The sequence below is a fragment of the Amblyraja radiata genome, chromosome 35 (genome assembly GCF_010909765.2).
Source record: "Amblyraja radiata isolate CabotCenter1 chromosome 35, sAmbRad1.1.pri, whole genome shotgun sequence".
NCBI classification, from domain to species: domain Eukaryota; kingdom Metazoa; phylum Chordata; class Chondrichthyes; order Rajiformes; family Rajidae; genus Amblyraja; species Amblyraja radiata.
The window spans coordinates 1,310,056-1,334,216 of NC_045990.1; the positions used below are offsets into that span (position 1 = coordinate 1,310,056).

General features: G+C 42.6%; 1 protein-coding gene across 3 annotated transcripts in view; it reads right to left on the minus strand.

Annotated features, from left to right (window-relative positions):
- Positions 1-2,979: 2,979 nt before the first annotated feature.
- LOC116966080 (cAMP-dependent protein kinase catalytic subunit alpha-like) overlaps positions 2,980-24,161 on the minus strand; it is a 107,053-nt gene continuing 85,871 nt past the window's right edge. For all 3 annotated transcript variants that reach the window (XM_033012235.1, XM_033012234.1, XM_033012236.1), the window contains exons 3-10: positions 16,366-16,494; positions 13,862-13,960; positions 12,463-12,545; positions 9,955-10,081; positions 8,856-8,951; positions 6,993-7,115; positions 4,561-4,725; positions 2,980-3,487 (exon numbers count right to left, since the gene is read on the minus strand). In XM_033012235.1, coding sequence (XP_032868126.1) covers positions 3,362-3,487; positions 4,561-4,725; positions 6,993-7,115; positions 8,856-8,951; positions 9,955-10,081; positions 12,463-12,545; positions 13,862-13,960; positions 16,366-16,494 — 948 coding nt within the window. In that variant the 3' untranslated portion in view covers positions 2,980-3,361. The remainder of the gene's footprint in view (positions 3,488-4,560; positions 4,726-6,992; positions 7,116-8,855; positions 8,952-9,954; positions 10,082-12,462; positions 12,546-13,861; positions 13,961-16,365; positions 16,495-24,161) is intronic.

The window sequence follows — 24,161 nt, forward strand, 5'->3', positions numbered from 1 at the left end:
CATCAAGACCTACATGTGAAGTTCCAGTAACTACACTGAATGCAGTGTAAACTGTCAGCAACTCAAGCAGATGCTGGAGTTCCAGCGATACCTTCTTGATGATGTGAAGGTGAATGTGTAAAAGACATAATTAGCAACACATCATCACATCACCCGATCATGCATAAAATAACGCATTTTGATTTCTTTTCTCCAATATCTGAAAGACCACTAAGTTACAGTCTGGCTTGGACTATACGTCCTACTGTGGCACTAATTAGTGGACTCAGTGGGCCTGGTTCCGCGCTGTATCTCTAAACTAAACTAAACTAAACCAAGAAATAAAGATTGTACATTGAGTCAGTTTCAGTTCTTTGAAATCAAATGCCGCCTAATGCTGTTTACAAAGGTGGTGATCATAATTGGACTAGTAATGAACAAGATGGGCCCAAGGGCCTGTTTCTGTGCTGTGTAGCTCTATGACTCCATGAATGTCATGAACTGCCCAGTTCCAGATACAAGATAGACACAAAATGCTGGAGTAACTCAGCAGGACAGGCAGAATCTCTGGAGAGAACGAATGGGTGAAGCTTTGGGTCGAGACCCACCTTCAGACTTATCCCAAACCCTTAGATTTGGGAAGGATGATTTATTTTGGGGCAGAATCATCTGGCTGTGCGGAAGATTATCCCGATCCTCGATGGCTTTGACATCACTCCCCTGTACACACTTACTGCCCTGAGACAGTGGCTTGCTATTTTTGAGTTGTATCCCTTCTCTCCAATTGTGGATACATTCCTACTGTAGACACCACATTCCAGATCTTCCATATTTGTTGCCAAGATAATCTTCATTACAATCTGGTGAGGGGATCATTAACATTCAACTTTAACAGTGTTCCTCTCTCCACAGATGCTGCCACACTGGCAGAGTATCTCCAGACTTTCCCATTTTTATTTTGGATTTGCAACAGTTGCAATTTATGATTTTCAATAAATATTCCTTAAGATTCAGTAGTCACTTCAGGTTCTCTTGTAGATCTTCCAGCATCCACCACCTCTTTGTAAGTGCTACTATCCTGCACCTTTGTAAGATGCATAAACTCATGTGATTGTACTTCACTTATAGTTCGGAACACAGGAGAAAATCATTGGGTGTGTAAGAAAGAACTGCAGATGCTGGTAAAATCGAAGATAGACACAAAATGCTGGAGTAACTCAGCGGGTGAGGCAGCATCTATGGAGAGAAGGAATGGGCGACGTTTCGGGTTGAGACATCTGTCTGAAGAAGAGTCTCGACCCGAAACGTCACCCATTCCTTCTCACCATGGATGCTGCCTCACCCGCTGAGTTACTCCAGCATTTTTTGTCTACCAGGGAATCATTGGGTCCATGCCAGCTCTCAGAGTCACCCCACCAGTCCCATTCCACTCTCCCCACCCTGGTAGCCTTGCCACTGATTCTCTCTCACACAAGCCCGTCAACTCGCCTTCGATTCTTTTAGCCATGAACTTACACTAAGGAGCAAGTTACAGAAGCCAATTAGCCAACCAATTTGCACCCTGGAGCATGCGTGGGACACCCACCCTTTGAAGGGTTAATGCTTTCAACTGGAAACTTTTCCGTCACCGTAAACCAGGAAATTAAAACCCACCGACGGAAATCTAACTGATGCAAGATCAGTAGACGAAGGGTCAAAAACCCGAAATGTTTTACACACTCTTCACGGATGCTACCTGACATGCTGAATGTTTCCATCACCATCAGCAGATTTAATGAATTGTATTTCACTCAAGATAATGTTTCTCGAGGGATGTGAAAAATTAACAATCCAGATAATACAGCTTTCAATTATTTCCTTTATCTGCAAAGGAACTATTTTGTTACCTTAAGCAGCACAATTTGCTATTGAGGATATGCAAAAATAACTATTCCTGAGGATGAGGATGGAGAAACAGTAGATTATCGAGAGCCTTCAGCATGTTAAAACATTTAAAAGTGCAGGGTGCTTCTCCCCATGCACACCCCTCCCTCCCCTCTTACATCCATCATATTTTTGTACAGAGATGCATGACTTGAATTTCAATACCAAGCTTTAGGTAGAGATTTATTATTTCAAACTGTTCCTGAGATATTGCACTTTTCAGATCTTCCTATTTCTCATTTACACCTTTTTGCTTTTTCAGCTCACGCTTTTTTTTCTCGGCAGGGAATACAGCACAGATGGGAGCCGCAACATTGAAGATGAGGTTAATGTGGGATGGCAATGGACTGAAAGCAGATCCAATGCTTTGACCCTTAGAACGGATCGAAAGCTGGGACACAGGAAAATCGTCAAAATGTAAAGACATGGGTGAACTAAGTGATTGCTTGGGACATTGTGTTCTTCAAAAATGTGCATGCTTCAATGAGAATTGTATCCCCTTGTTGAGAAATAATTTGTATTTGTATGGCACCTTCAATGGTTCCAAGAAGCTGCATAATGTTTCGCAGGTAACGCAGGACTTTTATATAAGAGTGGTTGCCTTTGCAAGGCTAAAACAATTCCCCACACAAAATATCTCACAACCAGCAGTGGACAGACAATCAGTTCAGTGATGTTTGGTTGAATAATAATCATTGGCCAGCATACGAGGGCAACTCCACTCCACCACGAAACAGCACATCGAAATTATTACAAAGAATTTGTAATTTTCCAAAGAAGTACTTCAACTGGAAAGTTAAATAAATATGGATTCCACGTTATTAGCAGTTTGCAAATATTACCACGTCTCCTAGCCAATCATAAGTACAGAGTCTAACAGTACGAAATGCAGAATCCTTTCCTTTGTCATTCTTGAGTGAGAATATGTCGGGGAAATCAATATCACAGACTAAACCTTCCTTGAGGTTTTCAGCTCTGAAGTTGCCTGAAATGAGTTGACCGAGTTGGTAGGTGGCTCAAGCAGTTAGTTGAGCTACATCAGGTCAGAAATGGAAAAGCAGTCCCTTCACTCAGAGATACATTTTAGAAAAAAAAAATTAAAGGGCTTTAATGTATAAGTAAAATATCTTTTAAAACACAGAACATATATAACATTCGGACACATTGAGATATAAATGGTTATCGGAGGTCGGCAAAAAAAAAGAGAGCAGTTTAGTGTGTCATTGATAGTAGTGACCATCTGGAGAACCTCAGGGTTTGCAGGAGTCTGTTTATGGGAAAGAGGACAAGGCTCTTCCAAGTCATGGCAATATAGTACTCCATCTGGTGGAATGCACAAACCTAACATAAAAGCTTTCAGTAAATACAAGTTTAGGCTCCCATCCAAACAGTGCCTCCTTTCAGTCCCAGATGAGTATTAATTTCCCAGTCACTTCATTGCTTCATCTCATTTCGTTCCCTAGAAATCAGCAAATTCTTTAGGGTATTTCTCTGTGATGGACACACGGATTGGCTCCTCTTCATACTCGTCAAAGTTGCTGGTGTCACCAGGACCTTTCATCTTGGGTTTAAAGGGAGGTTCCTCCTGAAGAAGACAGAAACTCATTAACAGTAACTCCATGGACTTGGCCTCCAGTATATTGAGAACGAGCTACATAAACCCTGAGATGCACTTGGACATGGCACATCTGGTAACCTAGATATTTGTACTGAATATGAATTAGCCCCCAACATGCCACACACAGTTCCAACATTAGGACAAAACAATTCCATTCCCCTTTTATGCCATGAATTTACTGAGGGAACATTCTGTCAGGCTTTATGGATGGAGCTGAGGATCATCACCTTTTTGAGATTGACCCATAAAATAGTCGACCAGAATTAGAGGAACAAATATGCTGGGTGATGGCAGAGAGTTATGGGTTGTTGGAGCAGCAGATCCTTAATATAGATCGATCGGTGGCATAGCGATAGAGCTACTGCAATACAGCGCCAGAGACCCGGGTTCGATCCTGCCTAAGGGGGCTTGTTCGTACGTTCTCCCCGTGACCTGCGTGGGTTTTCTCTGAGATCTTTGGTTTCCTCCCACACTCCAAAGATGTACAGGTATGTAGGTTAATTGGCTTAGTTAGGCATGGAAACAGGCCCTTTCTACGTTATCCCACAGAAAAAGAGAATTGGGCCCCTCAAGCACCAAAGTGTTTGTGCACGCGTGTGTGTGCATGCGTTTGTGTGCGTCCCTTTATGTGTTTGTGAGTGAGCATGTCCAGCATGTGTGTGCATGTACGTGTGTGTGTAGGCGTGTGTGCGTTTTTGTCTGCACATGTATCTGTCCACGTATGTGTGTGGCTGTGTATGAATGTATCCGTTCATGTGTGTGTGTGTGTGTGCACGCTTGTCCACACATGTATCCGTTCATGTGTGTGTGTGTGTGTGTGTGTGTGCGCACTTGTCCACGCATGTATCCGTCCATGTGTGTGTGTGTGTCTGTGTCAGTGGGAGCCCACGGTTAGCATGGTGGCTGTGTCAGTGTGTGTATGCGTGGCCATGTGAACAACAGAAGGGAGAGAGATGTGATGTTGCATGGACAGCACCATAGCTGCAATAAGTTCTACCTCAAGACACCGCGTGGGCTGGGGTGGGTTGGAGTCACAGTACCGTTCTTTTGTAGATGGAGATCCAGTCTGTGTTGGCAAACCACTTGTGGTTCTTGATGTCGTTGACACCGTTTCTCAGATTACCAAACCGCTTGGTCAGGTCCACCTGCAGCAAGTTCCGCAGCAGATCCTTCAAATCTGAACTGAAATGTGACGGAAACCGCACCTGGGAAGTTTGGTACAGAGATTCAGCTGAGAGGAGAGAACTAACTTGCCGATTCTGATTGTGTGTATATATATATATATATATATATTGGAATATCACAAACTCACTGAATAACATAAAAGGAAGTCACTACCATGTTAAATTCTCACAGGCTCAATCACTGAACGGAAATAGTCCACATAGCCCATTGTACATATGCTGCCTCCTTGTGCATGCTAACATGAGGTACACTCATCCCACAAAACCTGCACTATTTCCCCTCACAACTATTGATCCAGTTAACAATCTGTTGTAGGAACAGTGGGCCGAGCTGCATACTGTGGTGGGAAACAGCCAGTTAACACTTTGGGTTGGGGCGCTTCATCTAGGTTGGTCATTTGGCAGACCAAGGGCACCCATAGATGAAGAATTCCCAGAATATAGATCAGCTGGTAATATGGGCAGAGAAACGGCAGATGGAGTTTAATCCAGACTAGTGTGAGGTGCGTGGGAAGGAACTGAAGGAAGGTTTATACCAAAGATGGACACAAAATGCTGGAGTCACTCAGCGGGTCAGGCAGCATCTCTGGAAAAAAACCTGCAGACTCTACCTCATGTGAGGTGCTGCATTTTGGGACGTCAAATGCAAGAGGAAATTATATGAATATACTCAGACGAATGATCAACAAATTTGAAGACATTAAGGGAATCAAAAGATATGGGATGCGTGTAGATAAATGGCACAGAGGTAAAAGATTAACCATGATCTTACTGAAGGAATCCCACCACTATTTCTAACGTTCAATGAGTTTGACCCTTCAATGCATGTGAAAGATAACCAGTACTGGGTAATTAAGAGTGAGCAATGAATGCACGCATTGCCAGTGATCGACAACCCTCAAAAATAAATGAACAAACTTTGATCGTGAAAGTGTAAAATGTAATAATAACTTCCTTCCCCTTGCCCATCAGTAATCAGAGCGAGTCTGACTTATTCAATTCTGTTTCCATCTACACAATTCTGTTTCCATCTACACAAATGCTATTTGACCTATTGTTTTTATTTCAGATTTCCACCATCTGCAGCTTTTTGACTTTCAAGTGGGAGTCACAGTGGGAATGGCAAGGCGTCAGTAATTTTGGGAATAAGGATGGGGAAAATTCAGTCAAGAAAAGTGGCCTTTGTGAGGCAGCACCTCTTAGATGTAGTTCCAAATAATGTCTCTTGGAGATGGCATGGACTCAAAGGACTGAAACACCTTCTTTGATGTTGTGAGGAAACATTAGGAATGGATTCTGGGGACCTGACCAAGCCTGATAATCTGAAGGATTCTGAAGGACTGTTATTAAACTGAGTTCTGCCATTCCAGTGGTTTGGCATGGGGACTTCTGACAAAGTGCCGCCCACTCGAATTCCAACAATACTGGAAACAAAACCTGTCAGCCATTTCTCTTTGTGGGCTCTTAGTTTGCACAAAACAGTCACCACCTGTGCTTACATATAATTACTACTGCAGAACGCGAATGGCATGTTGGCCTTCATAACAAGAGGAGTTGAGTACAGGAGCAAAGAGGTCCTTCTGCAGTTGTACAGGACCCTAGTGAGACCACACCTGGAGTATTGTGTGCAGTTTTGGTCTCCAAATTTGAGGAAGGACATTCTTGCTATTGAGGGAGTGTAGAGTGGGTTCACCAGGTTAATTCCCGGGATGGCGGGACTGTCATATGCTGAGAGAATGGAGCGGCTGGGCTTGTATACTATGAAATTTAGAAGGATGAGAAGGGATCTTATTGAAACATATAAGATTATTAAAGGTTTGGACAGGCTAGAGGCAGGAAACATGTTCCCGATGTTGGGGGAGTCCAGAACCAGGGGCCACAGTTTAAGAATAAGGGGTCAGCCATTTAGAACGTAGACAAGGAAAAACCTTTTCACACAGAGGGTTGTGAGTCTGTGGAATTCTCTGCCTCAGAGGGTGGTGGAGGCGGGTTCTCTGGATACTTTCAAGAGAGAGCTAGATAAGGCTCTTAAAGATAGCGGAGTCAGGGGATATGGGGAGAAGGCAGGAACGGGGTATTGATTGTGGATGATCAGCCATGATCACATTGAATGGCGGTGCTGGCTTGAAGGGCCGAATGGCCTACTCCTGCACCTATTGTCTATTGTCTACTTGGAATGTTTGTGATGTTGAATTGTACAAACATACTGATATGTACTGTGTACATTCAAACCTCCTTATTTTCATTACCCAGGGGTAGAATCAGTTGTCCTTCAACATACTGCTTACCTTCCCAGAGACTATTTTCTCATAAATCTGAATAGGCTGGTCCGCAAAAAATGGAGGATACCCAGCAGACATTTCATAGATTAGGACCCCTAGCGCCCACCAATCCACAGCTTTGTTGTAACCCTAAAACACAAAACAGATGACATAGATGAGTAGCACCACTCCAATTCCAATCACTAGTAAATTTAACCAGTTTCAGCTTAGTTTATTGTCACGTGTACCGAGGTACAGTGAAAAGCTTTTGTTGCGTGCTAACCAGTTAAGAGGAAAAACAATACATGATTACAATCGAGCCATTTACAGTGTACACATACACGATAAGGGAATAACGTTTAGTGCAAGGTAAAGCCAGCAAAGTCCAATCAAGGACCTATCAACCAATAGATGGGTCTAAGGAAGGGTCTTGACCCGAAACTTCACCCATTCCTTCCCTCTAGAGATGCTGCCTGCCCCACTGAGTTACTCCAGCTTTTTGTGTCTATTTCCCATTGATTCACTAATGTCCTTGAGAGACGTAAATTTGTTGTCTTTACTGTCTGACCTATATGCAGCTCAATATCACAAGATCTCTAAACTAATCATAAGACCTAGAAGCAGAATTTTGCCATTCGAACAATCGAACCTGCTCAGCCATTCGAACGCGGCTGATCTTTCCCTCTCAACCCCATTCTCCTGCCATCTCCCTGTAATCTTGGCCACCCTTACTAATGAAGAATCAGTAGATTAAAAATATCCAATGACTTGGTCCCCACCACTGTCTGGGGCAATGAATTCCAGGGATTTACTTCCCTCTGGTTAAATACATGTCTCCTCATCTCCATTCTAAAGGTACGTCCTTTTATTCGGAGGCTGTGCCCTTTGGTCCTGGACTCTCCCACTAGTGGAAATATTCTCTCAACATCCATTCTATACAGGCCTTTTATTATTCGGTAAATTCAATGAGATTCCTCCCTCATCCTAAACTCCAGTGAGTATACCCCAGAGCCATCAAACGCTCCTCATATGTTAATCAGATCTTACTGATGTTTTCACCTCTGTCTGAAATAGCCTAACAAGCCAAGTGGTGCTTAGTGATGTTTAATAAATGGTAGCCATGAATAGATTAAAAAAAAGAAAGATGTCAACACTTTCCAATTGCTCTGACAATAATCAATAAATGATAATCAGCTAAATCTCAGCACAAGGGTGAGTCTCGCCACTGCACCCATGTTGAATAGAACATTGCAGATTCTCCATTCTAAATCATCTGAAATGTGAAGATTTTCATTACGTTCTGATCACTTATGAGTGTATATACAAGTCATATAATATCATTCACCCCCCTCCCCCATATCTAATAAAAATACTCAAATATATGATATGAAAAAACAAGCAATTTTCAAAAAAGACAAAGTGCAGGAGTAACTCAGCGGGTCAGGCAGCTCCTCAGAACATGGTGAGGTTTTTGATCGGGATCCTTCTCCAGACTGACTCATTTCAGATTTGTTTTTATGTGATTTTCCAGATTTATAAACAGTAAAATTGCAATTGCAAGGTAAGTCGGCATCTCATGACGGTGACTGCACATGCAACTCTGCAGCATGCTATTTACTTTTGATACAACATGTTTGGAACTAATGGTGTCACTAGTCTGAAGAAGGCTCTCGACCCACAACGCAATCTATTCATGTTCTCCAGAAGTGCTGCATTTTGTGCCGTTTAACCATTGATGGTGCGTCAACAGTAGTGACTGTCCAAGAAATAGCTATCAGCAACAGCTAATTTCAACATTAGATTTGCAAAATAATTTGGGGCAAATTTCTGAAGAGCTGGAAGGAGTTAGAGGAAGCTGCAAGTTGTAGGGCAATATTGTCTGCTCCTTACCTTGCTAAGGATGATCTCAGGAGCTAGATATTCAGGAGTTCCACAAAGTGTCCAGGTTCTGCCTTTTACCCTCTTAGCAAAGCCAAAATCTGTCACCTGGAGATGAAACAGATTTAAAGATTTGTTCAGACATAAAATCTTGGAGCGATTACACTTGTCTCTCTTCGCCCCTTATTTAAAGACTTCTTAACCTCATTTAACAAAAGGAAAAGCTTGTGCTGCCTGGCCACAGAATTCTATTGGCTTTTTTGCCTTCGAGAGTTTTTTTGTGTGTGTCATTAAATCCTTAAATGGAACAATGAAATTCTTACTTGTAGCAGTAGCACAACAAGCTGTAAACACAGTACTCAACAGAGACTATAATAGTGCAAAAATTCATGTGCCTAGAGTAACTATATTATTAGTGCAAAGTCTGCAGTGGGTCAGTGCTGAGGGAGGGTTGTGGTTAGGGTTGTACAGGGTGGTTCAAAAACATGTTGGTTGATGAGAAGAAGCTGATCTTAAACCTGGAGTTGATGGTACTCGGGCCCCTGATGGTAGAAGAGAGGATGGCCAGGGTAGTGCGGGGCTTTGATATTAGCTGCCTCCTTGAGGGACTCTTCCTGTAGATCCCTTCGATGGCACTTCACTTATTTTCTATGTTTTCATTCCCGGTTGTCCAGCCCGTCTTTACTACATGCGTTGCTGAGGTTTATAAACTGGGATACAACTGCCCATCTCACATAAACCTAACTTCACAGGATTTCAGTGTTTTTTTCTTTGTCTAGTTCCAATGCTGTCTAAAAGGGTGTGGATCAAGGATTTGCTGATACTGACAGCATCTGGTTCCTTGTGTCTGCTGTCTTCTTTTGTAGGTGTGTCAGAGTGGATGGGGTGTGGTGGGCCTTCATTATCTTATATATGTGTGCTCGTCCGTATGATGGGGGAGGGGGTGGGAACTGCGTCTACAAAGATACGTGAGGTGGTAGGGAGTCATACTCTGCTCTGGTCTCGCCACTGCACCCATGTTGAACAGAATATTGCAGATTCTCCATTCTCAAGGCGTGCTCTGTACTTGAAAGGTGAGCAGGTCACAAACAGGGCATTTCACCATACATACCTGGATGTAGCCACTTTGGTCAATCAGTATGTTTTCAGGTTTCAGGTCTCTGTATAGAAGATCTAGCGAGTGAAGGTATTCGAAGGCAAGGACAATCTGAGCTGCGTAAAATCGAGAGTGAGGTTCACTGGAAATAAGAGAGAGGCAATTAGATTCAGTCTTCACAAGGTAGCAAACACTTAGATCAACGGCGAGATTCCGAGTGAGGTAAGGAATTCAGTGCACACTAGTAGGTGAGCTTTGTAAAAATGAAGAAAGGTTCTGGATGGAAATGAGTACAAGTAGAAGGGCAGAAAGAAACAGAAACGGCTGCGTTAAAGATGATCCTTTGTCCAATAGAATTAGATTGGCGATGAGCTACAAGATAATGTACTGAATGGATCATGACTGTCAGGCTTTCCTGCTCATCTCATGAAGGACATGTTTTTATACCCATCAGTATATGAGCATGCTACCTGCCAAAACAACTCCTCACTCGGTGAACTGTCACTGACAGACAGTACTGTCTTGCTGCAGATGAAGGGACTGCCTGGATTTCAGATTACAAGAAAACTCTTTCCTATTTTTATCATATCCATTTCCCATTCATTATTCATTAACTTCCAGCTTGCTGCACAGCTTGGGGCTTATTGGAGTAGCATCTTTAGAATATTTCAAAATTTGGTATATTTGGAAAGGAACATGCTGTACAAGGTGTGCAGAGTCAAGCAGAGATAGACAAGGTTTGGGGCTAGTTGGGAGAGAGAAGGAGATGGAGGAGACAGAGAGAGAGGGAGGAATAGGGAGAGAGGGAGAGAGAGAGGGAGAGAGAGAGGGAGAGAGGGAGAGAGAGGGAGAGTGAGGGTGAGAGAGTGAGAGAGAGGGAGAGAGAGGGAGAGAGAGGCAGATTCTATAACATTTATAATACTTTTGGACAGGTACATGGATAGGAAAGGTTTAGAGGCATATGGGCCAAACGCAGACAGGTGGGATTAGTGTAGGTGGGGCATTTTTGTCGGCATGGGCAAGTTGGGCCAAAGGGCCTGGTTCATGCTGTACAACTCTATGACTAACTATATTTTAATTCTGTCAGCATTAGAAAATGAAACTGCTGGTTAGTACTTTAGTAATTTGAATGACAATATAGTAGGCATGGATAGTAAGTCTGCGGATGACACCAACATTGATGGTATAATTGATGGTAATTTAAGATCATAAGACCTGGATCAACTTGAAAAGTTGGCCAAATAATGGCAGGGAATTCAATATCACATCATAACTTCCGTCTGTCGTTGACATCTACTCTTTGTGATGCACATTTTAACTTGCAAAGCTTAAAGCATCAAATTGATACGAATTGATATCAAAAATCTAATTAAATTTGTATGGAAGAACTGTAGTTCTGGTTTACACCGAAGATAGATACAAAATGCTGGAGTAACTCATCGGGACAGGCAGCATCTCTGGAGAGAAGGAATGGGTGACGTTTCGGGTCGAGACCCTTCTTCAGACAGAGTCAGGGTAGAGGGAAACAAAAGATATGGAAGTGTACCAAGAGCATGTAAGGTGTGAAAAGGACAGATCAAAGCAGACGATGATCAAGGAAATGTACAATGGTTCATTGTTGGCTGAGGGGAAGCTGACAACGAGGTGTACAAACAGTAAAATTAATCAGGAGGACAGTGAAACTAGTAGGAGAACTGGGGTGGGGAAGGGACAGAGCGAGAGGGAAAGCAAGGGATACTTGAAGTTAGATAAATCAATATTCATACTGCTGGGGATGTAAGCTGCCCAAGCGTACAAATTAAATGACAAATTAGATTTGTAATTTGGTCAATTTATAATTCCCAGCTGCAGGGAAATAAGGAGCGTATAATCTAGCTGTAAGAGGTGAAATATAACCAGGAAATATAGTTGCTGTTTGTTTTGCCACCCGTCTTGTGTTCAGTCACATTTAGAAGTCTGTATAACTTGAAGTGTTCTGTCACATGAACTGGATGTGTTTTAACAGTGAGTTGTTAAGCAATATTCAACAAATCAGAATTCCTGCTGCTGACTTTACTGTATACTTTCTGACATCGAGTCATATAGCATGGAGACAGGCTCTTCCGCCCAACTTGTCCATGCCGACAAAGATGTCCCATCTAAGCGAGTCCCATTTGCCTGCATTTGGCCCATATCCCTCTAAACCTTACCTATCCAGTTTAGTTTACTGTCACGTGTAGCAATTAGAATCTGCTATAGTTGCCAAGTAAACCAAATTTCTGTGCAGCATCTGGTGATAGAGAACATTCTGCAGTTTTGCCTTTATTCTGGCAATCTGTGATACACTGTATCAAATGAGTGTTCTCATCCAACAGTGAAAAGCTATTGTTGCATGCTAACCAGTCAACGGAAAGACAGTATATGATTATAATTGAGCCATTTACAGTGTGTAGCTGCGTGATAAGGGAATACTGTTTAGTTATCAGTTCCGTAACGGAATAACATATCTGTGTATCTCTCCAAGTTCATGTTCATGAGACTAACCTGAACCTTCCGCTTCTCCTTAAATGTGAAAACATCTCGCCTCCCTGAATATATTCCATCACCATATACAAATTAGTGTTATCCTGAAAGGAAAAGAATGCAGGTAAAAGCAAGTCTAGCAATGCACATAAAATGACGATGAATTCACTTGCCTTTGCTAACGAGACACAAATTTACAAAACATCATCGTGGTCGCACAGTGTGCAGCCCATCTTGCTGCTGCCTCATACCTTTAGCAACCTGGGTTCAATCCTAACCTATGGTACTGTCTGTGTGGAGTTTGCATGTTCTCCCTGTGACCATGCAGGTTTCCCCTGCATGCTCAGCTTCCTCCCACATCCCAAAAGCATGCTGTTTGTCAGGTTAATCAGCCCCTGTAAATTGGTCCTCATGTATAGCTGAGCGGTAGAATTAGTGGAAAGCAGGTGGGAATGTGGGGAATACAAACAAAAAAATTGTGTGAATAGGTGCTTGATGGCCAAAATAAAAAAAATATTGGTGGACGTGAGCAAGTGTAGAACTCTGCAGTTATGCAAAGTGAAAAGACTCTTTATAGTCTTCAAGAGTTGAGTTTGCTCACATATTCGGATAGAGGGTTAGAAGATCTCATTATTTGGGTAGAAAGGAATGGCAGATGCTGGTGTATTACAAATAATAATAATAATAATGGATGGGATTTATATAGCGCCTTTCTAATACTCAAGGCGCTTTACATCGCATTATTCATTCACTCCTCAGTCACACTCGGTGGTGGTAAGCTACTTCTGTAGCCACAGCTGCCCTGGGGCAGACTGACGGAAGCGTGGCTGCCAATCTGCGCCTACGGCCCCTCCGACCACCACCAATCACTCACACACATTCACACACAGGCAAAGGTGGGTGAAGTGTCTTGCCCAAGGACACAACGACAGTATGCACTCCAAGCGGGATTCGAACCGGCTACCTTCCGGTTGCCAGCCGAACACTTAGCCCATTGTGCCATCTGTTGTCCCGAAAGATCTCTGGAGAAGAAGGATGGGTGATGTTTCGGGTCGGGACATGTCTTCAGACGGTACAACGTAAATATTGACCTTAAAGCCCCATGGCAATCACTGCAATCCAAAATATTTCACTGATTGAGACAATTTCAACATGAACCAGACTTTATATCAAAGTTATTGTAATTTCTTATTAATATTATGCTATATTTTCTTGTCTCTCTCTTCAGTAGCAATCATAAGGTCAATGAAACCTCAAGATATCTGAAGGTTTCTCTTCTCAGCAGTATTCCCTTGCAATCCTTTTCCTCTTATTGCTTATTCCAACTGGTATTCTACCCTCCCTTCAGAAGCTCGAAGCTTTTCAGGACTGGCGAGAATTAGAAAAGCAGAATAGTTCACACATGACCCTCAACACTCACCTTGAATGAAAATACTAGCCGCACCAAAAAAGGGAACCTGACAGCCTGAAGAATCCTTTTTTCATTGAGCGTGTGCTCGATCTGTTTCAGTTTTACCACCTGGATAACAAAGAAATGCAATTACTGTATTAACTAAACACAGTTGCGTTCTTGTCACATTCGAATTTGATGTGGCAAGTTTATAAAGGAAAATATGCACCTTCCACATCAAGCATAATTAGGTGGATGGGTAGGGGGAAGGGGCAAGTGGGAAGATCATTGATATGGCTGATAATCTTTTGAGCTTAATTTATTCCTGACCTCGAATGCTGTCTGTCCGGAGTTTGTATGTTCTCCCTATGACCGTGTGGGTTTTCTCTGGGTGCCCCAGAGACGTATAGATTTGCAGGTTAATTGGCTTTGGTAAAAATTGTAAAAATTGTCCCTAGTGTATAGGATAGTGCTGGTGTGTAGGGTCGGTGTGGACTCGGTGGGCCAAAGGGCCCGTTTCCACGCTGCATCTCCAAACTAAAAACTAAACTAGTTAGTGTTTCAGTTGAAGACTTCTCATTAGAACTAGTTCATCAATCTGAAACATTACCTACTTCTCTCTCCAAAAATGCTGCCTGACCTGCTGAGTATTTCCAGAATTTTCTATTTCAAAAATAAATACTTCGCCCTCTTACAGGTTAGTGAATCAGTTAATGTCCTTCGGGAGCACTGCGCTGTTAATCTTCTCAATATCTTACACCTTCCTTCCCAACTGGAATTTCCTATCTTGCTTGTGGCAAGTCTATTTGCTGCTGAAACGTTTGAATGAAATGTGCTGTTACATAGTTCAAATCTAGATTATGCACGTTCATATTCTGTCCCGCTTCAGGTAAAGACAGCCATTATCAAAGTAAAATTTAAATGCAGAACGCAGTGCCCCACTTTACTGTTTCAAATTGTTCACACAGAATCAATTCAATCCAGCCAATCTTGTGGTTTCTAGAAAAGAGGAACTGCACATGCTGTTTTACAAAAGAGGACACAGAGCATCACTGAATGCAACGTCTGGAACGTCACCGTATCCTCCACAGATGCTGCCGGACCTGCTGAGTTACTCCAGCACTCTGTGACCAATCTTGTGGTTTTGCTTTGCCATTCATCCTCCATCACCATCTCCCAGTACTTCAGCATTCTTCTTTCATTTGTGCTTCCCCAAAATGTGTGTTATTGATCCTCTCACCTGCCTGCCTATCTGTCCTGCTCATCCAACACTGCCTTTTGTTTTTTTTGTTTTTCTTATCTGAAAAATAGATAAGGAAACTCATCTCCATGACAGCAGGACATGGGTTGAGATAAGAATAGACACTGCTGTTCCCTCATGGTCATGCTAATGTCAATATCTTTCATGTACAATACCATTACACCGCAAACTAACATGGCTGTAACATATGAAGTACGAGGAAGAAGGAAGTTACATAAAACTAGATTCAGTGTCATATCTCTGGGAAGTGTAGGAGAGATAACTTTCTAATCCATTAATCAAGCTCAAAGTTATCGTTGAGAGAAGAAGGGTCTCGACCCGAACCTCGACCCATTCCTTCTCTCCAGAGATGCTGCCTGTCCCGCTGAGTTACTCCAGCTTTTTGTGTCTGTCTTCAAAATTATCATCTGCAGCTCAATGTCTTTTTACACAAACACCTTAATGGTAGAGCATGACTTTTACACCTTTTCTAACTAAATCAAGCTAAAGAAAGCATGTTGAGCTACTGTGGAGACCTTCATGATTAATGTTCCTGTAATAAATGGTCCTGGAATATAAACATGTGATAATTGCATGCACGAATCCACACAAAATAATTAATACAAGAACCCAAACTATCTTGTACAGTAATCCGTATTTGTGAATGGGGTAAAGGTTAATCATAGGATTTATCTGATCATTAACCACTTGAATGATCAGATTATATATTGGTGGCCTGTGTAAGTGTGAGGGCTTGTAATTCTTAATGTCTATGAACCCAACCCTCAAAAGATTGTTCAATCTGGACTTCATAGTTTATGTGAAAATTTTTATGATATGAATAAGCCTATAATGTTATTTTTATCACTTAACAATACCATTTACATTTGTATGTTAGTGGAGTGTGGAGGTGAACATAGTGACCATCCATGCGAAAATTCCCTGGCTGTAGTTCTCCACATCCATGTGGCGGCACAGTGGCACAGCAGTAGAGTTGCTGCCTTACAGCGTCAGAGACCCGGGTTCGATCCTGACTACAGGTGCTGTCCGTACGAAGTTTGTACGTTCTCCCTGTGACCACGTGGGTTTTCTCTGGATGCACAGGTTTCCTCCCACACTCCAAAGATGTACAGATTAATTGGCTTCTGTAAATTGTAAATTGTCCCTAGTGTGTAGGATAGTGCTAAGTGTATGGGGTAATCGCTGGTCGGTGTAGACTTGGTAGGCCGAGGGGCCATTTTCCATGCTATATCTCAAATCGTTGAAATACACAGAAATATGAATATCTGTTCACCTTCTGTTTGTCCAGTATCTTCATTGCATAATGTTCCTTTGTAGCTTTGTGTTTCACTAACATCACTCTGCCAAAGGACCCAGTACCAAGTGTTTTTGTTCTGTCAAAGTCATCCAAATTTGCCGTGTTCTGCAACATAAGAAAAGTCGGTCAGTGTTTACTTCCAAGCTCCTTGTTGCTTTTCTGCATCCTTCTCCTGCACTGTACATGCTTCCCCCCTTCAGCACAGGGTGTTTGTGACTCAGAAACAATGCTGAAAATGGTATAGAAACAGACACATTACTGAAACAGTTGACACCTGCAGCTGGGAAATCACAACAATAGACAATAGGTGCAGGAGGAGGCCATTCGGCCCTTCAAGCCAGCACCGCCATTCACTGTGATCATCCAATGACCAACTTTGTGAAATATTGAACACTTTCAGTTTGTGTTACACCTCAAAAAGAAGTGATGCCCTTCTTTCAAAGAAAATTTGAAAATATAGCTGAAGGGATTCAAAGTTTTTATTTTACTCCCAACGCTGAATACCAAAAGTGGTGTTGAGAAAGGGAAAAATGATGGAAAGCATAAAAAGGAAATTATAAGAGATTGTCTTATCAGTAACATTTATGGCAGGAACGGTAAAGTCGTATGAATTCGCACGATCAATGGGGAGCTACAAATATGGGTCCACGTTTACATGCAGTGAGATATTTAAAGATGACTTTACTGGCTTTACCTTGCACTAAACGTTATTCCCTTGTCATGTATCTAGACACTGTAAATGGTCAATTGTAATCAGGTATTGTCTTTCCGCTGACGTTCGCACGCAACAAAAGATTTTCACTGTACCTCGGTACACGTGACAATAAACTAAACTGACTGACTGAGGAAGGGATGAATTAAACTCAGGACAGAGAGCAAAGAGTTGAGATAGAGGCATATTCTCGGAGGATGAGAAATTGTTCAGTGCAGAGGCTGAGGAAGGAAAGCGGAGATCTCAACACGAACAAATAAAACATTTAATGATGTTACAATGATATAAGCAAACTCCGATTCATCTTGACTAATTTTAACTTGTATACTCTCTGCCTTATTTTTCTCTTTACATCCTGTTCATTAATCGAGTGTTTGTTCTCCTGATACACCAGCAGATGGCTGCTCTGCATCGATACACTGAGTAGTTGCTGCTTATTGTTTCATTTCCTCTTCAGTATTTTTTAGATATAATTTTAAGAAATTACAGACAAATGGGGTTCTGTTTGCTAAAATGAGCATCAAAAGGCAAAAAATGTCCTATCTTACGAGCCTCCAGAACAATTCACTTCACTGGTACAAAGAGGCATGTCAGAGACATACAGCACAACAGTCTGGGCCCTTCAGCCCACTATGTTCACAATGAGTTTTTGTCCATCTACACCTATCCAGGATTTCTCTATACTAGCAATGTACTACCTCATAAGGTATTAAATATGCACTAGAATGTAGACACAAGGAACTGCAGTTGCCCTGATTTACAAAATAAAACAAAGTGCTGGAGTAACTCTGAGGGTCAGGCAGTATTTCTAGACGACATAGATAGGTGACATTCCGGGTCTGGACCCTTCTTCAATGTGAACAAGGGTCCCAATCTGAAATGTCGCCTATCCATGTCCTCCAGAGATGCTGCCTAACCTGCAGTTACTCCAACACTTTATGCTTCATTACCATGTACACTTTATGGTATCCATTCTTTTGCTACCACTATAGCCTTTGGATGGATTGATAGACAAGCAAATTATTAGGTAGGTGAGGAGAGAGGGGTAGAGAAGGAAGAATGTGACAGTGATCCCAAAGCTGGGTTAGCCATGGTCTTATAGAATGGCAAGACAAGCTTCTTGGGGCACAGGAAAACGCAGATGCTGGAATTGTGAGTAAAACACAAAGTGCTGGAGTAACTCTGCGGGGCAGGCAACATCTGTGGGGGGAATGGATTGGTGACGTTTCAGGATGGGACCCTTCTTCAGATAGATTGCAGTAGGGGAAGAAAGCTTCCCCACCCAACATGTTGGCTCCCCTGTAACCACCCTCCACAGACACTGCCTGAGCCCCTGAGTTAATCCAGCACTGTGTGTGCTGTTCAAGCTTCTGGTCCAGCTCCTGTTTCTTAGGTTCTTATTAGGTTTCTTTTACTGAGATCTGGCCAATCCTGTTTTCCTTTGACATCTCCTTACACTACATCCCACCATCACGTGGCTTGCATAAGGCAGTTTTATTTAATCACAACTATTTACTGCTCTTTAAATCTCATTCCAAGATCCTCCTGAGAATGCCAGTCTATATTCCACTCTTGGACTGCCTGAAATGAATCTGCATCCTCAGTGACCATATCCATCTCAACTCTCCTTATTATTGTTTTATTTCATTGCACTCCTTAAACCTTAAACATTTGTCCTTATTTAGATCCGATTGTCCCTATCTTTTGTGGATTCCATAAATCCATGGTTACAATCAATGAGAACGTTGTTTCTGACAGCTTCCTCAATTCCTTCACCCTCCCACACTATCTAACACTTTCCAACCTCACACCCTCTGTCTGTCCTGGGGAAGGGGATGGAAGGCACTATTCAAACCATCTCCATGTAGACTTCTGAGTACTAACCAGCTTCCCACTGCACCCCAGTCACTGCAACACCTCTCTGTGCAGCAATCAATCTCCCTAGCCAAGGTACACAAAAATGCTGGAGAAACTCAGCGGGTGCAGCAGCATCTATGGAGCGAAGGAAATAGGTGACGTTTCGGGCCGAAACCCTTCTTCAGACCTTGAGGAGATATCGCAGTAGAGTAGACAAAGTGTTCAAGAAGGAACTGCAGATGCTGGAAAATCGAAGGTACACAAAAATGCTGGAGAAACTCAGCGGGTGCAGCAGCATCTATGGAGCGAATCTCCCTAGCCATATGATTCTACCCTCCTGATTAATGCCCAGGGCCTGACCTGACCTAACCTCCCAAATGTGTATGCTTGCTACCAACATCACAGTTTTAAAATCTCCCCAATCAGTTTCACATCTTAAAGCCACTGAACCATCTCAACCAGTCTAAAATATCATCACATGACTGTCATCTTGATGCATTATATTTCCTCACTTTAGGGAACCACCCCTTCAATGTTTCAATTATTTTTGGATGTTAAAAAGTTGTTGCAGGTCATCCTAACATTGCTTTATACAACTCTAAAGATAGTGGAAAATTTAACAGTACCAGAGTTATTAGGTTCCCTTTTGCGACACCATGCTGTTTGAGAAACAGTAGGCGTTACTGAAAAGCTCTAACTGAATTTCACACAGCTTCTAGCACCCCGACATGCAGCTGTGATATCATCAGTCAGCCCTCACTAACTCTCTCCCTAGTTCTTGAAGATTACTGCTTCAATCAACATGGCTAGAATAATCCCGAGGACAGGTAGAAAACACGCAAGGTTTACCGACAGGGATCTCTACGGGTTTGTGGATCACACCTCCCCGCAAGAGGGTGAGGGAACTTACCAATGCAACCAGCAGTTAATACTGACAGGAGATTGCCAGGGAGGTCTCTGCTGGGACCAAATGTTCCCCTCACTACTGACCACTAACACAAAAACATCACAACCTCAAAAGATTGGTAAAAGTGAGTCCTGATAACCTCTGACATCATCACTCTACAATCTTCTTTTGTGATATAGCCATCCTCTCATTCTCACGTCACTTTTATCACTATTCCCCTCCTCCCTTACTCTCATCAATTGCCATGTCCCTGCTGTTCTGATTCTTTCCCTCCCTGCTGCTCTCTCCACCCTTCTGTACAATTCTCTGCCGCTTTGCTTGCCCCCTCTTGCCATCTTTCCCTGACTCCATCACTGACCTTGCTCACTTGCACACGCTCACACGGCAGTGCACTTAGTCCCTCACTCCATTAATCCCCTCCACACCCGCACACTTGCACTCACTTCCATGATCTATTCCACACAAATATCCAAGAAGGCCACAACATCACGTCCACCCAACTGTCATGTCGCAGTTGTTCCCTACTGAAGGTGAAGGTCACCAGGACAGATGCAATGTGCTCCAGACCCAGAGGGGGCTCCCTCTCGGGCACAGCAGATTGGTCCTCTGGAGTAGAAGGCTTGGACCTGCTGGATGCCAGGGCAGGCGAGCCCCCGGAGATGTAGAGCTTGTCCAAGATCTGCCGGGTATGGTCTGTTCACTGCATCTTAGCGCAATATCACTCATTGGTAGAGGTGCCTTTACTTGCACACACTGTACTTATAACCAGAGGCCTCATTTCCAACCACACTCAGCACCTTCACACATCAGTAGGCCATGAAATTGGGACAGTCATCAAGTTCAAACAATGGCCCATTGTGCACACATCACTGAGCGGCACTTGGACCAGCAATCGCCCTAAAAGTCAAAAGTTTATACATTCTAGCATTACAGTGTCCCGGTATCTATACCTCCTTCACCGTCAAGCATTCCTTCTCAAAGGGACATTGCCACATTCTGGGTCTTACATCAACACACATCATACTATCCTAGGTAAACCTGTCTAACCTAGACACTACTGCCCATGTGCTCAGATCTTATTCTCATACAAATATCACAAGGAAGCAACAGCTGAGGATGCTTGTAGTATGCCAGGCAAGAGGGAGAGAGCAAGGGAGCATGGCGAGAATTGTGGATCCAGCCGTGCTTGTGATCAGGCATTTACTCCGTTTCATACGTAATCAATAGGATTTTTCCTTAACTTGAAAACTCTTGGCTCTTGCATTTATTCTGAATCATGCAGAACAATCCTGGGTCATTACCTTCAGTATCATCTCATCACTCTCATATATTTAATCAGTAGTTTCAAACATACCCAGAAATCAATGTTTACAAAAATTAAGAGTAGGCTGTGGCACATGGGAAGTGTTCTCTCTGAGTTTGGAGATTTACTTGGTGATGGGATCTAATATTGTCGGTCAATATTATTGTGGGAAAACAAAATGTAAACAATGTTCCTCCTGTTTTTAGGTTCTCCTTGAAGTAGCGGAAGAGGGAAGACTGAGTTGCAGCTTGATGTCTCAGAGGAACCATCAGGCTGAGGCGAAGAACAGGAGGACATGATGGTAGCAGTGCAGAAGATATTGCACTCCGGGTAACCCCAGTCCCACTGTTGTGTGTCCTGTACCATGGAGGTTGAGTGGGCAGAGCAAGAACTCAGCCCTCCTGTCCTCTCCCTGGGAGAGAGCATGGGAAGCAGGGACACAGTCACGCGGAAGGTGCAAAATATCACCTGCAAATCCAAACGCAGAACCATTGGGAATTCTGAATAGACAAATAACGAATAATCTTACTATATAACCAAATAGTTCTACTCAATAACCAAAAGTCTGTAGCCTCTGCTTGCTCTGGTATTTTGTTTCATTCACATGTTTAAACTATGGTGTTTTGTTCCCAATGTTTTATGTTTCATTCTTAATTGTTTACTGCATTGTATTGTATTCAAATTTATTGTCATTGTCTCAATTAGAGACAACGAAATGAATTTCCCTTTACAGTCAGTATCATAAAAATAAATAAATAATGTCGTGTTACTTGCGAGAGGCGCATCAAAGCAAATTCCTTGTATGTATACATACTTGGCCAATAAACGTATTCATTTATATATTTTGCACTATTAAAATTGCACCCCATTTCGAGTGAAGATATCTAACTGACTGTCGATTCTACTTGTGTTTTTTGTCTTTCAGTTGCTAACCCTAAGGTAACCAAGGTAAGACAACCAGAGGCCCTGGAGTGTTTGTGCATCTGTAATTTCAAAGCACAAAATGAATGTGTAATGTGCTACAATAGTATAAATTTCTTGTGGGGGTGTTGGCCATTCCAGTAATACCTTTGACCCAAGTATTCAGTGTATATTGTGCCTGCCTAGTTGTGCAAGGCCAACCTTGGGACTCATCTCATGAAGGCACGTGGAGATATCCAGTTACTTTAAGGAATCTGGGGGAGCAATCTAAGCTGCCAATGGTAACTTGCTAGCACTGGGCTCCTTTACAGCATGAGCAATTCATGTTCGATACAATAGGGTGCACATACAAACGATTTAAATGTAAAGATAGTAGTACACAGTCATGTCATGATGAATGCAGCCCCAACATAGAAACATAGAAACATAGAAATTAGGTGCAGGAGTAGGCCATTCGGCCCAACAGTTTTGGAAATGCGAGAAGAATCTCAAGTTAATATCAACCAACAGATACCAAACTTCTGAAAGTCAGGCCATGTCTCAAGTCCTTCTGGAGACACCAGGAACTGCAGATCCAAAAAATATACAAAGTGCTGGAGTAACTCAGCATGTCATGCAGCATCTCTGGAATAAATGAAAAAGTGATGTTTTAGGTTGGAACCCTTCTTCAGATTAATTGTGTTGGTGGGAGAGGGGGGGGGGGCGAGAGAAAGCTGGAAGGGAGGTGGGTCAGCACAGTCTGTCTCTTCCTCCGTCTTCACAATTTGTACCTCTTCTATCCTTATCTCCCCATCTCACATGTTTTGTAATTTCATCTCTGGCCTTTGTCCAACCATTGGACAAACACAACTCTCACATGTATTCACCTATCACTTGCCAGGTTTTGTACTGCTTCCATCTCTCTTCCAGCTTTCTCACCCCTCACCTCCTCACCTCCTCCTCCCCCTCCCCTCCTCCACCACTATCAGTCGGACGATGGGTCCTGACCTATATATACTCGAGATGCTGCCTGACCCACTGAGTTACTCCAACACTTAGTGTCTTTTTTTCTCCAGTCCTTCTGTTTGAGAAGTGTCTGCTGTTGTACAGTCACTATTGTTTGAAGAATCACAGAATGATAGAAGGAGATATAAATATTTGGAGCACATCACTGCACATATGCAATGTCATGTGTCTTTTTTTAAGCCTGAGTGTACCTGACAAGCTATGAAGTTGGGTCTACAATTGAGTAGACTGCTATGCCCACTGGACTGCAATGTTAGAATTAGGCAACAGTTTCAAATGAATCCATGAGGCTGTTGAGTGTATGTCATGGTCAAGTGGAACAAAGGCATTTGCAGTTGCTGACTAAGTATTCCACTTAATCAGAAGGAGATTATTAACTTCCTTTATAAACTCACTGAGTAGCTCTGGTACCATGGGTTGTACTGCTCCTAAATTAGCTTTGGTACACTTGACTTCAAGTGTTCTTACATGGGATATTTAAGTAAAGTTTGTAAATGAGAAGAGCTACTTGTCGCAAGGGTATTCAGCCTTAGAATAATTCACAATGCAACAGCTGTTTGATGATGATGAATGAACATATAATTAAGATTTATTTTTCTGGAAAATTTCTTGTTGCAATTCCTGGCAGAGATTGAGAACTGACCCGAAACGTCACTCATTCCTTCCCTCCAGGGAGGCTGCCTGTCCCGCTGAGTTACTCCAGCATTTTGTGTCTACCTTTGAGAACTAACACAACCAGGGTCTGGCACTGTGAAGCAAAGATCCTATAGCTATAGGATCTTTGCTGTGAAGCGCAGCTCTATACAAGCAACTGCACCACTGTGCTGCTCCGTACTTTTGGATTAGCCTGTGTGTATGGTGAGAAGAGCATGATTGCCGTGAGCTCTGGGTGGGAGAGGTGTTAGGTGCCTGAGCATTGTATGGCTTGTGCAAGATTATCATCAAGGGCAGATACCTGGGGTTAAATATTATTTTTTTCCATGGAGGGTGTTAGATAGAGACAAATACTCATTGCAAGTTGCTTTGGTTGCAGAGACATGTTAGGTACAAGGAAGTGTCAGTCTCCA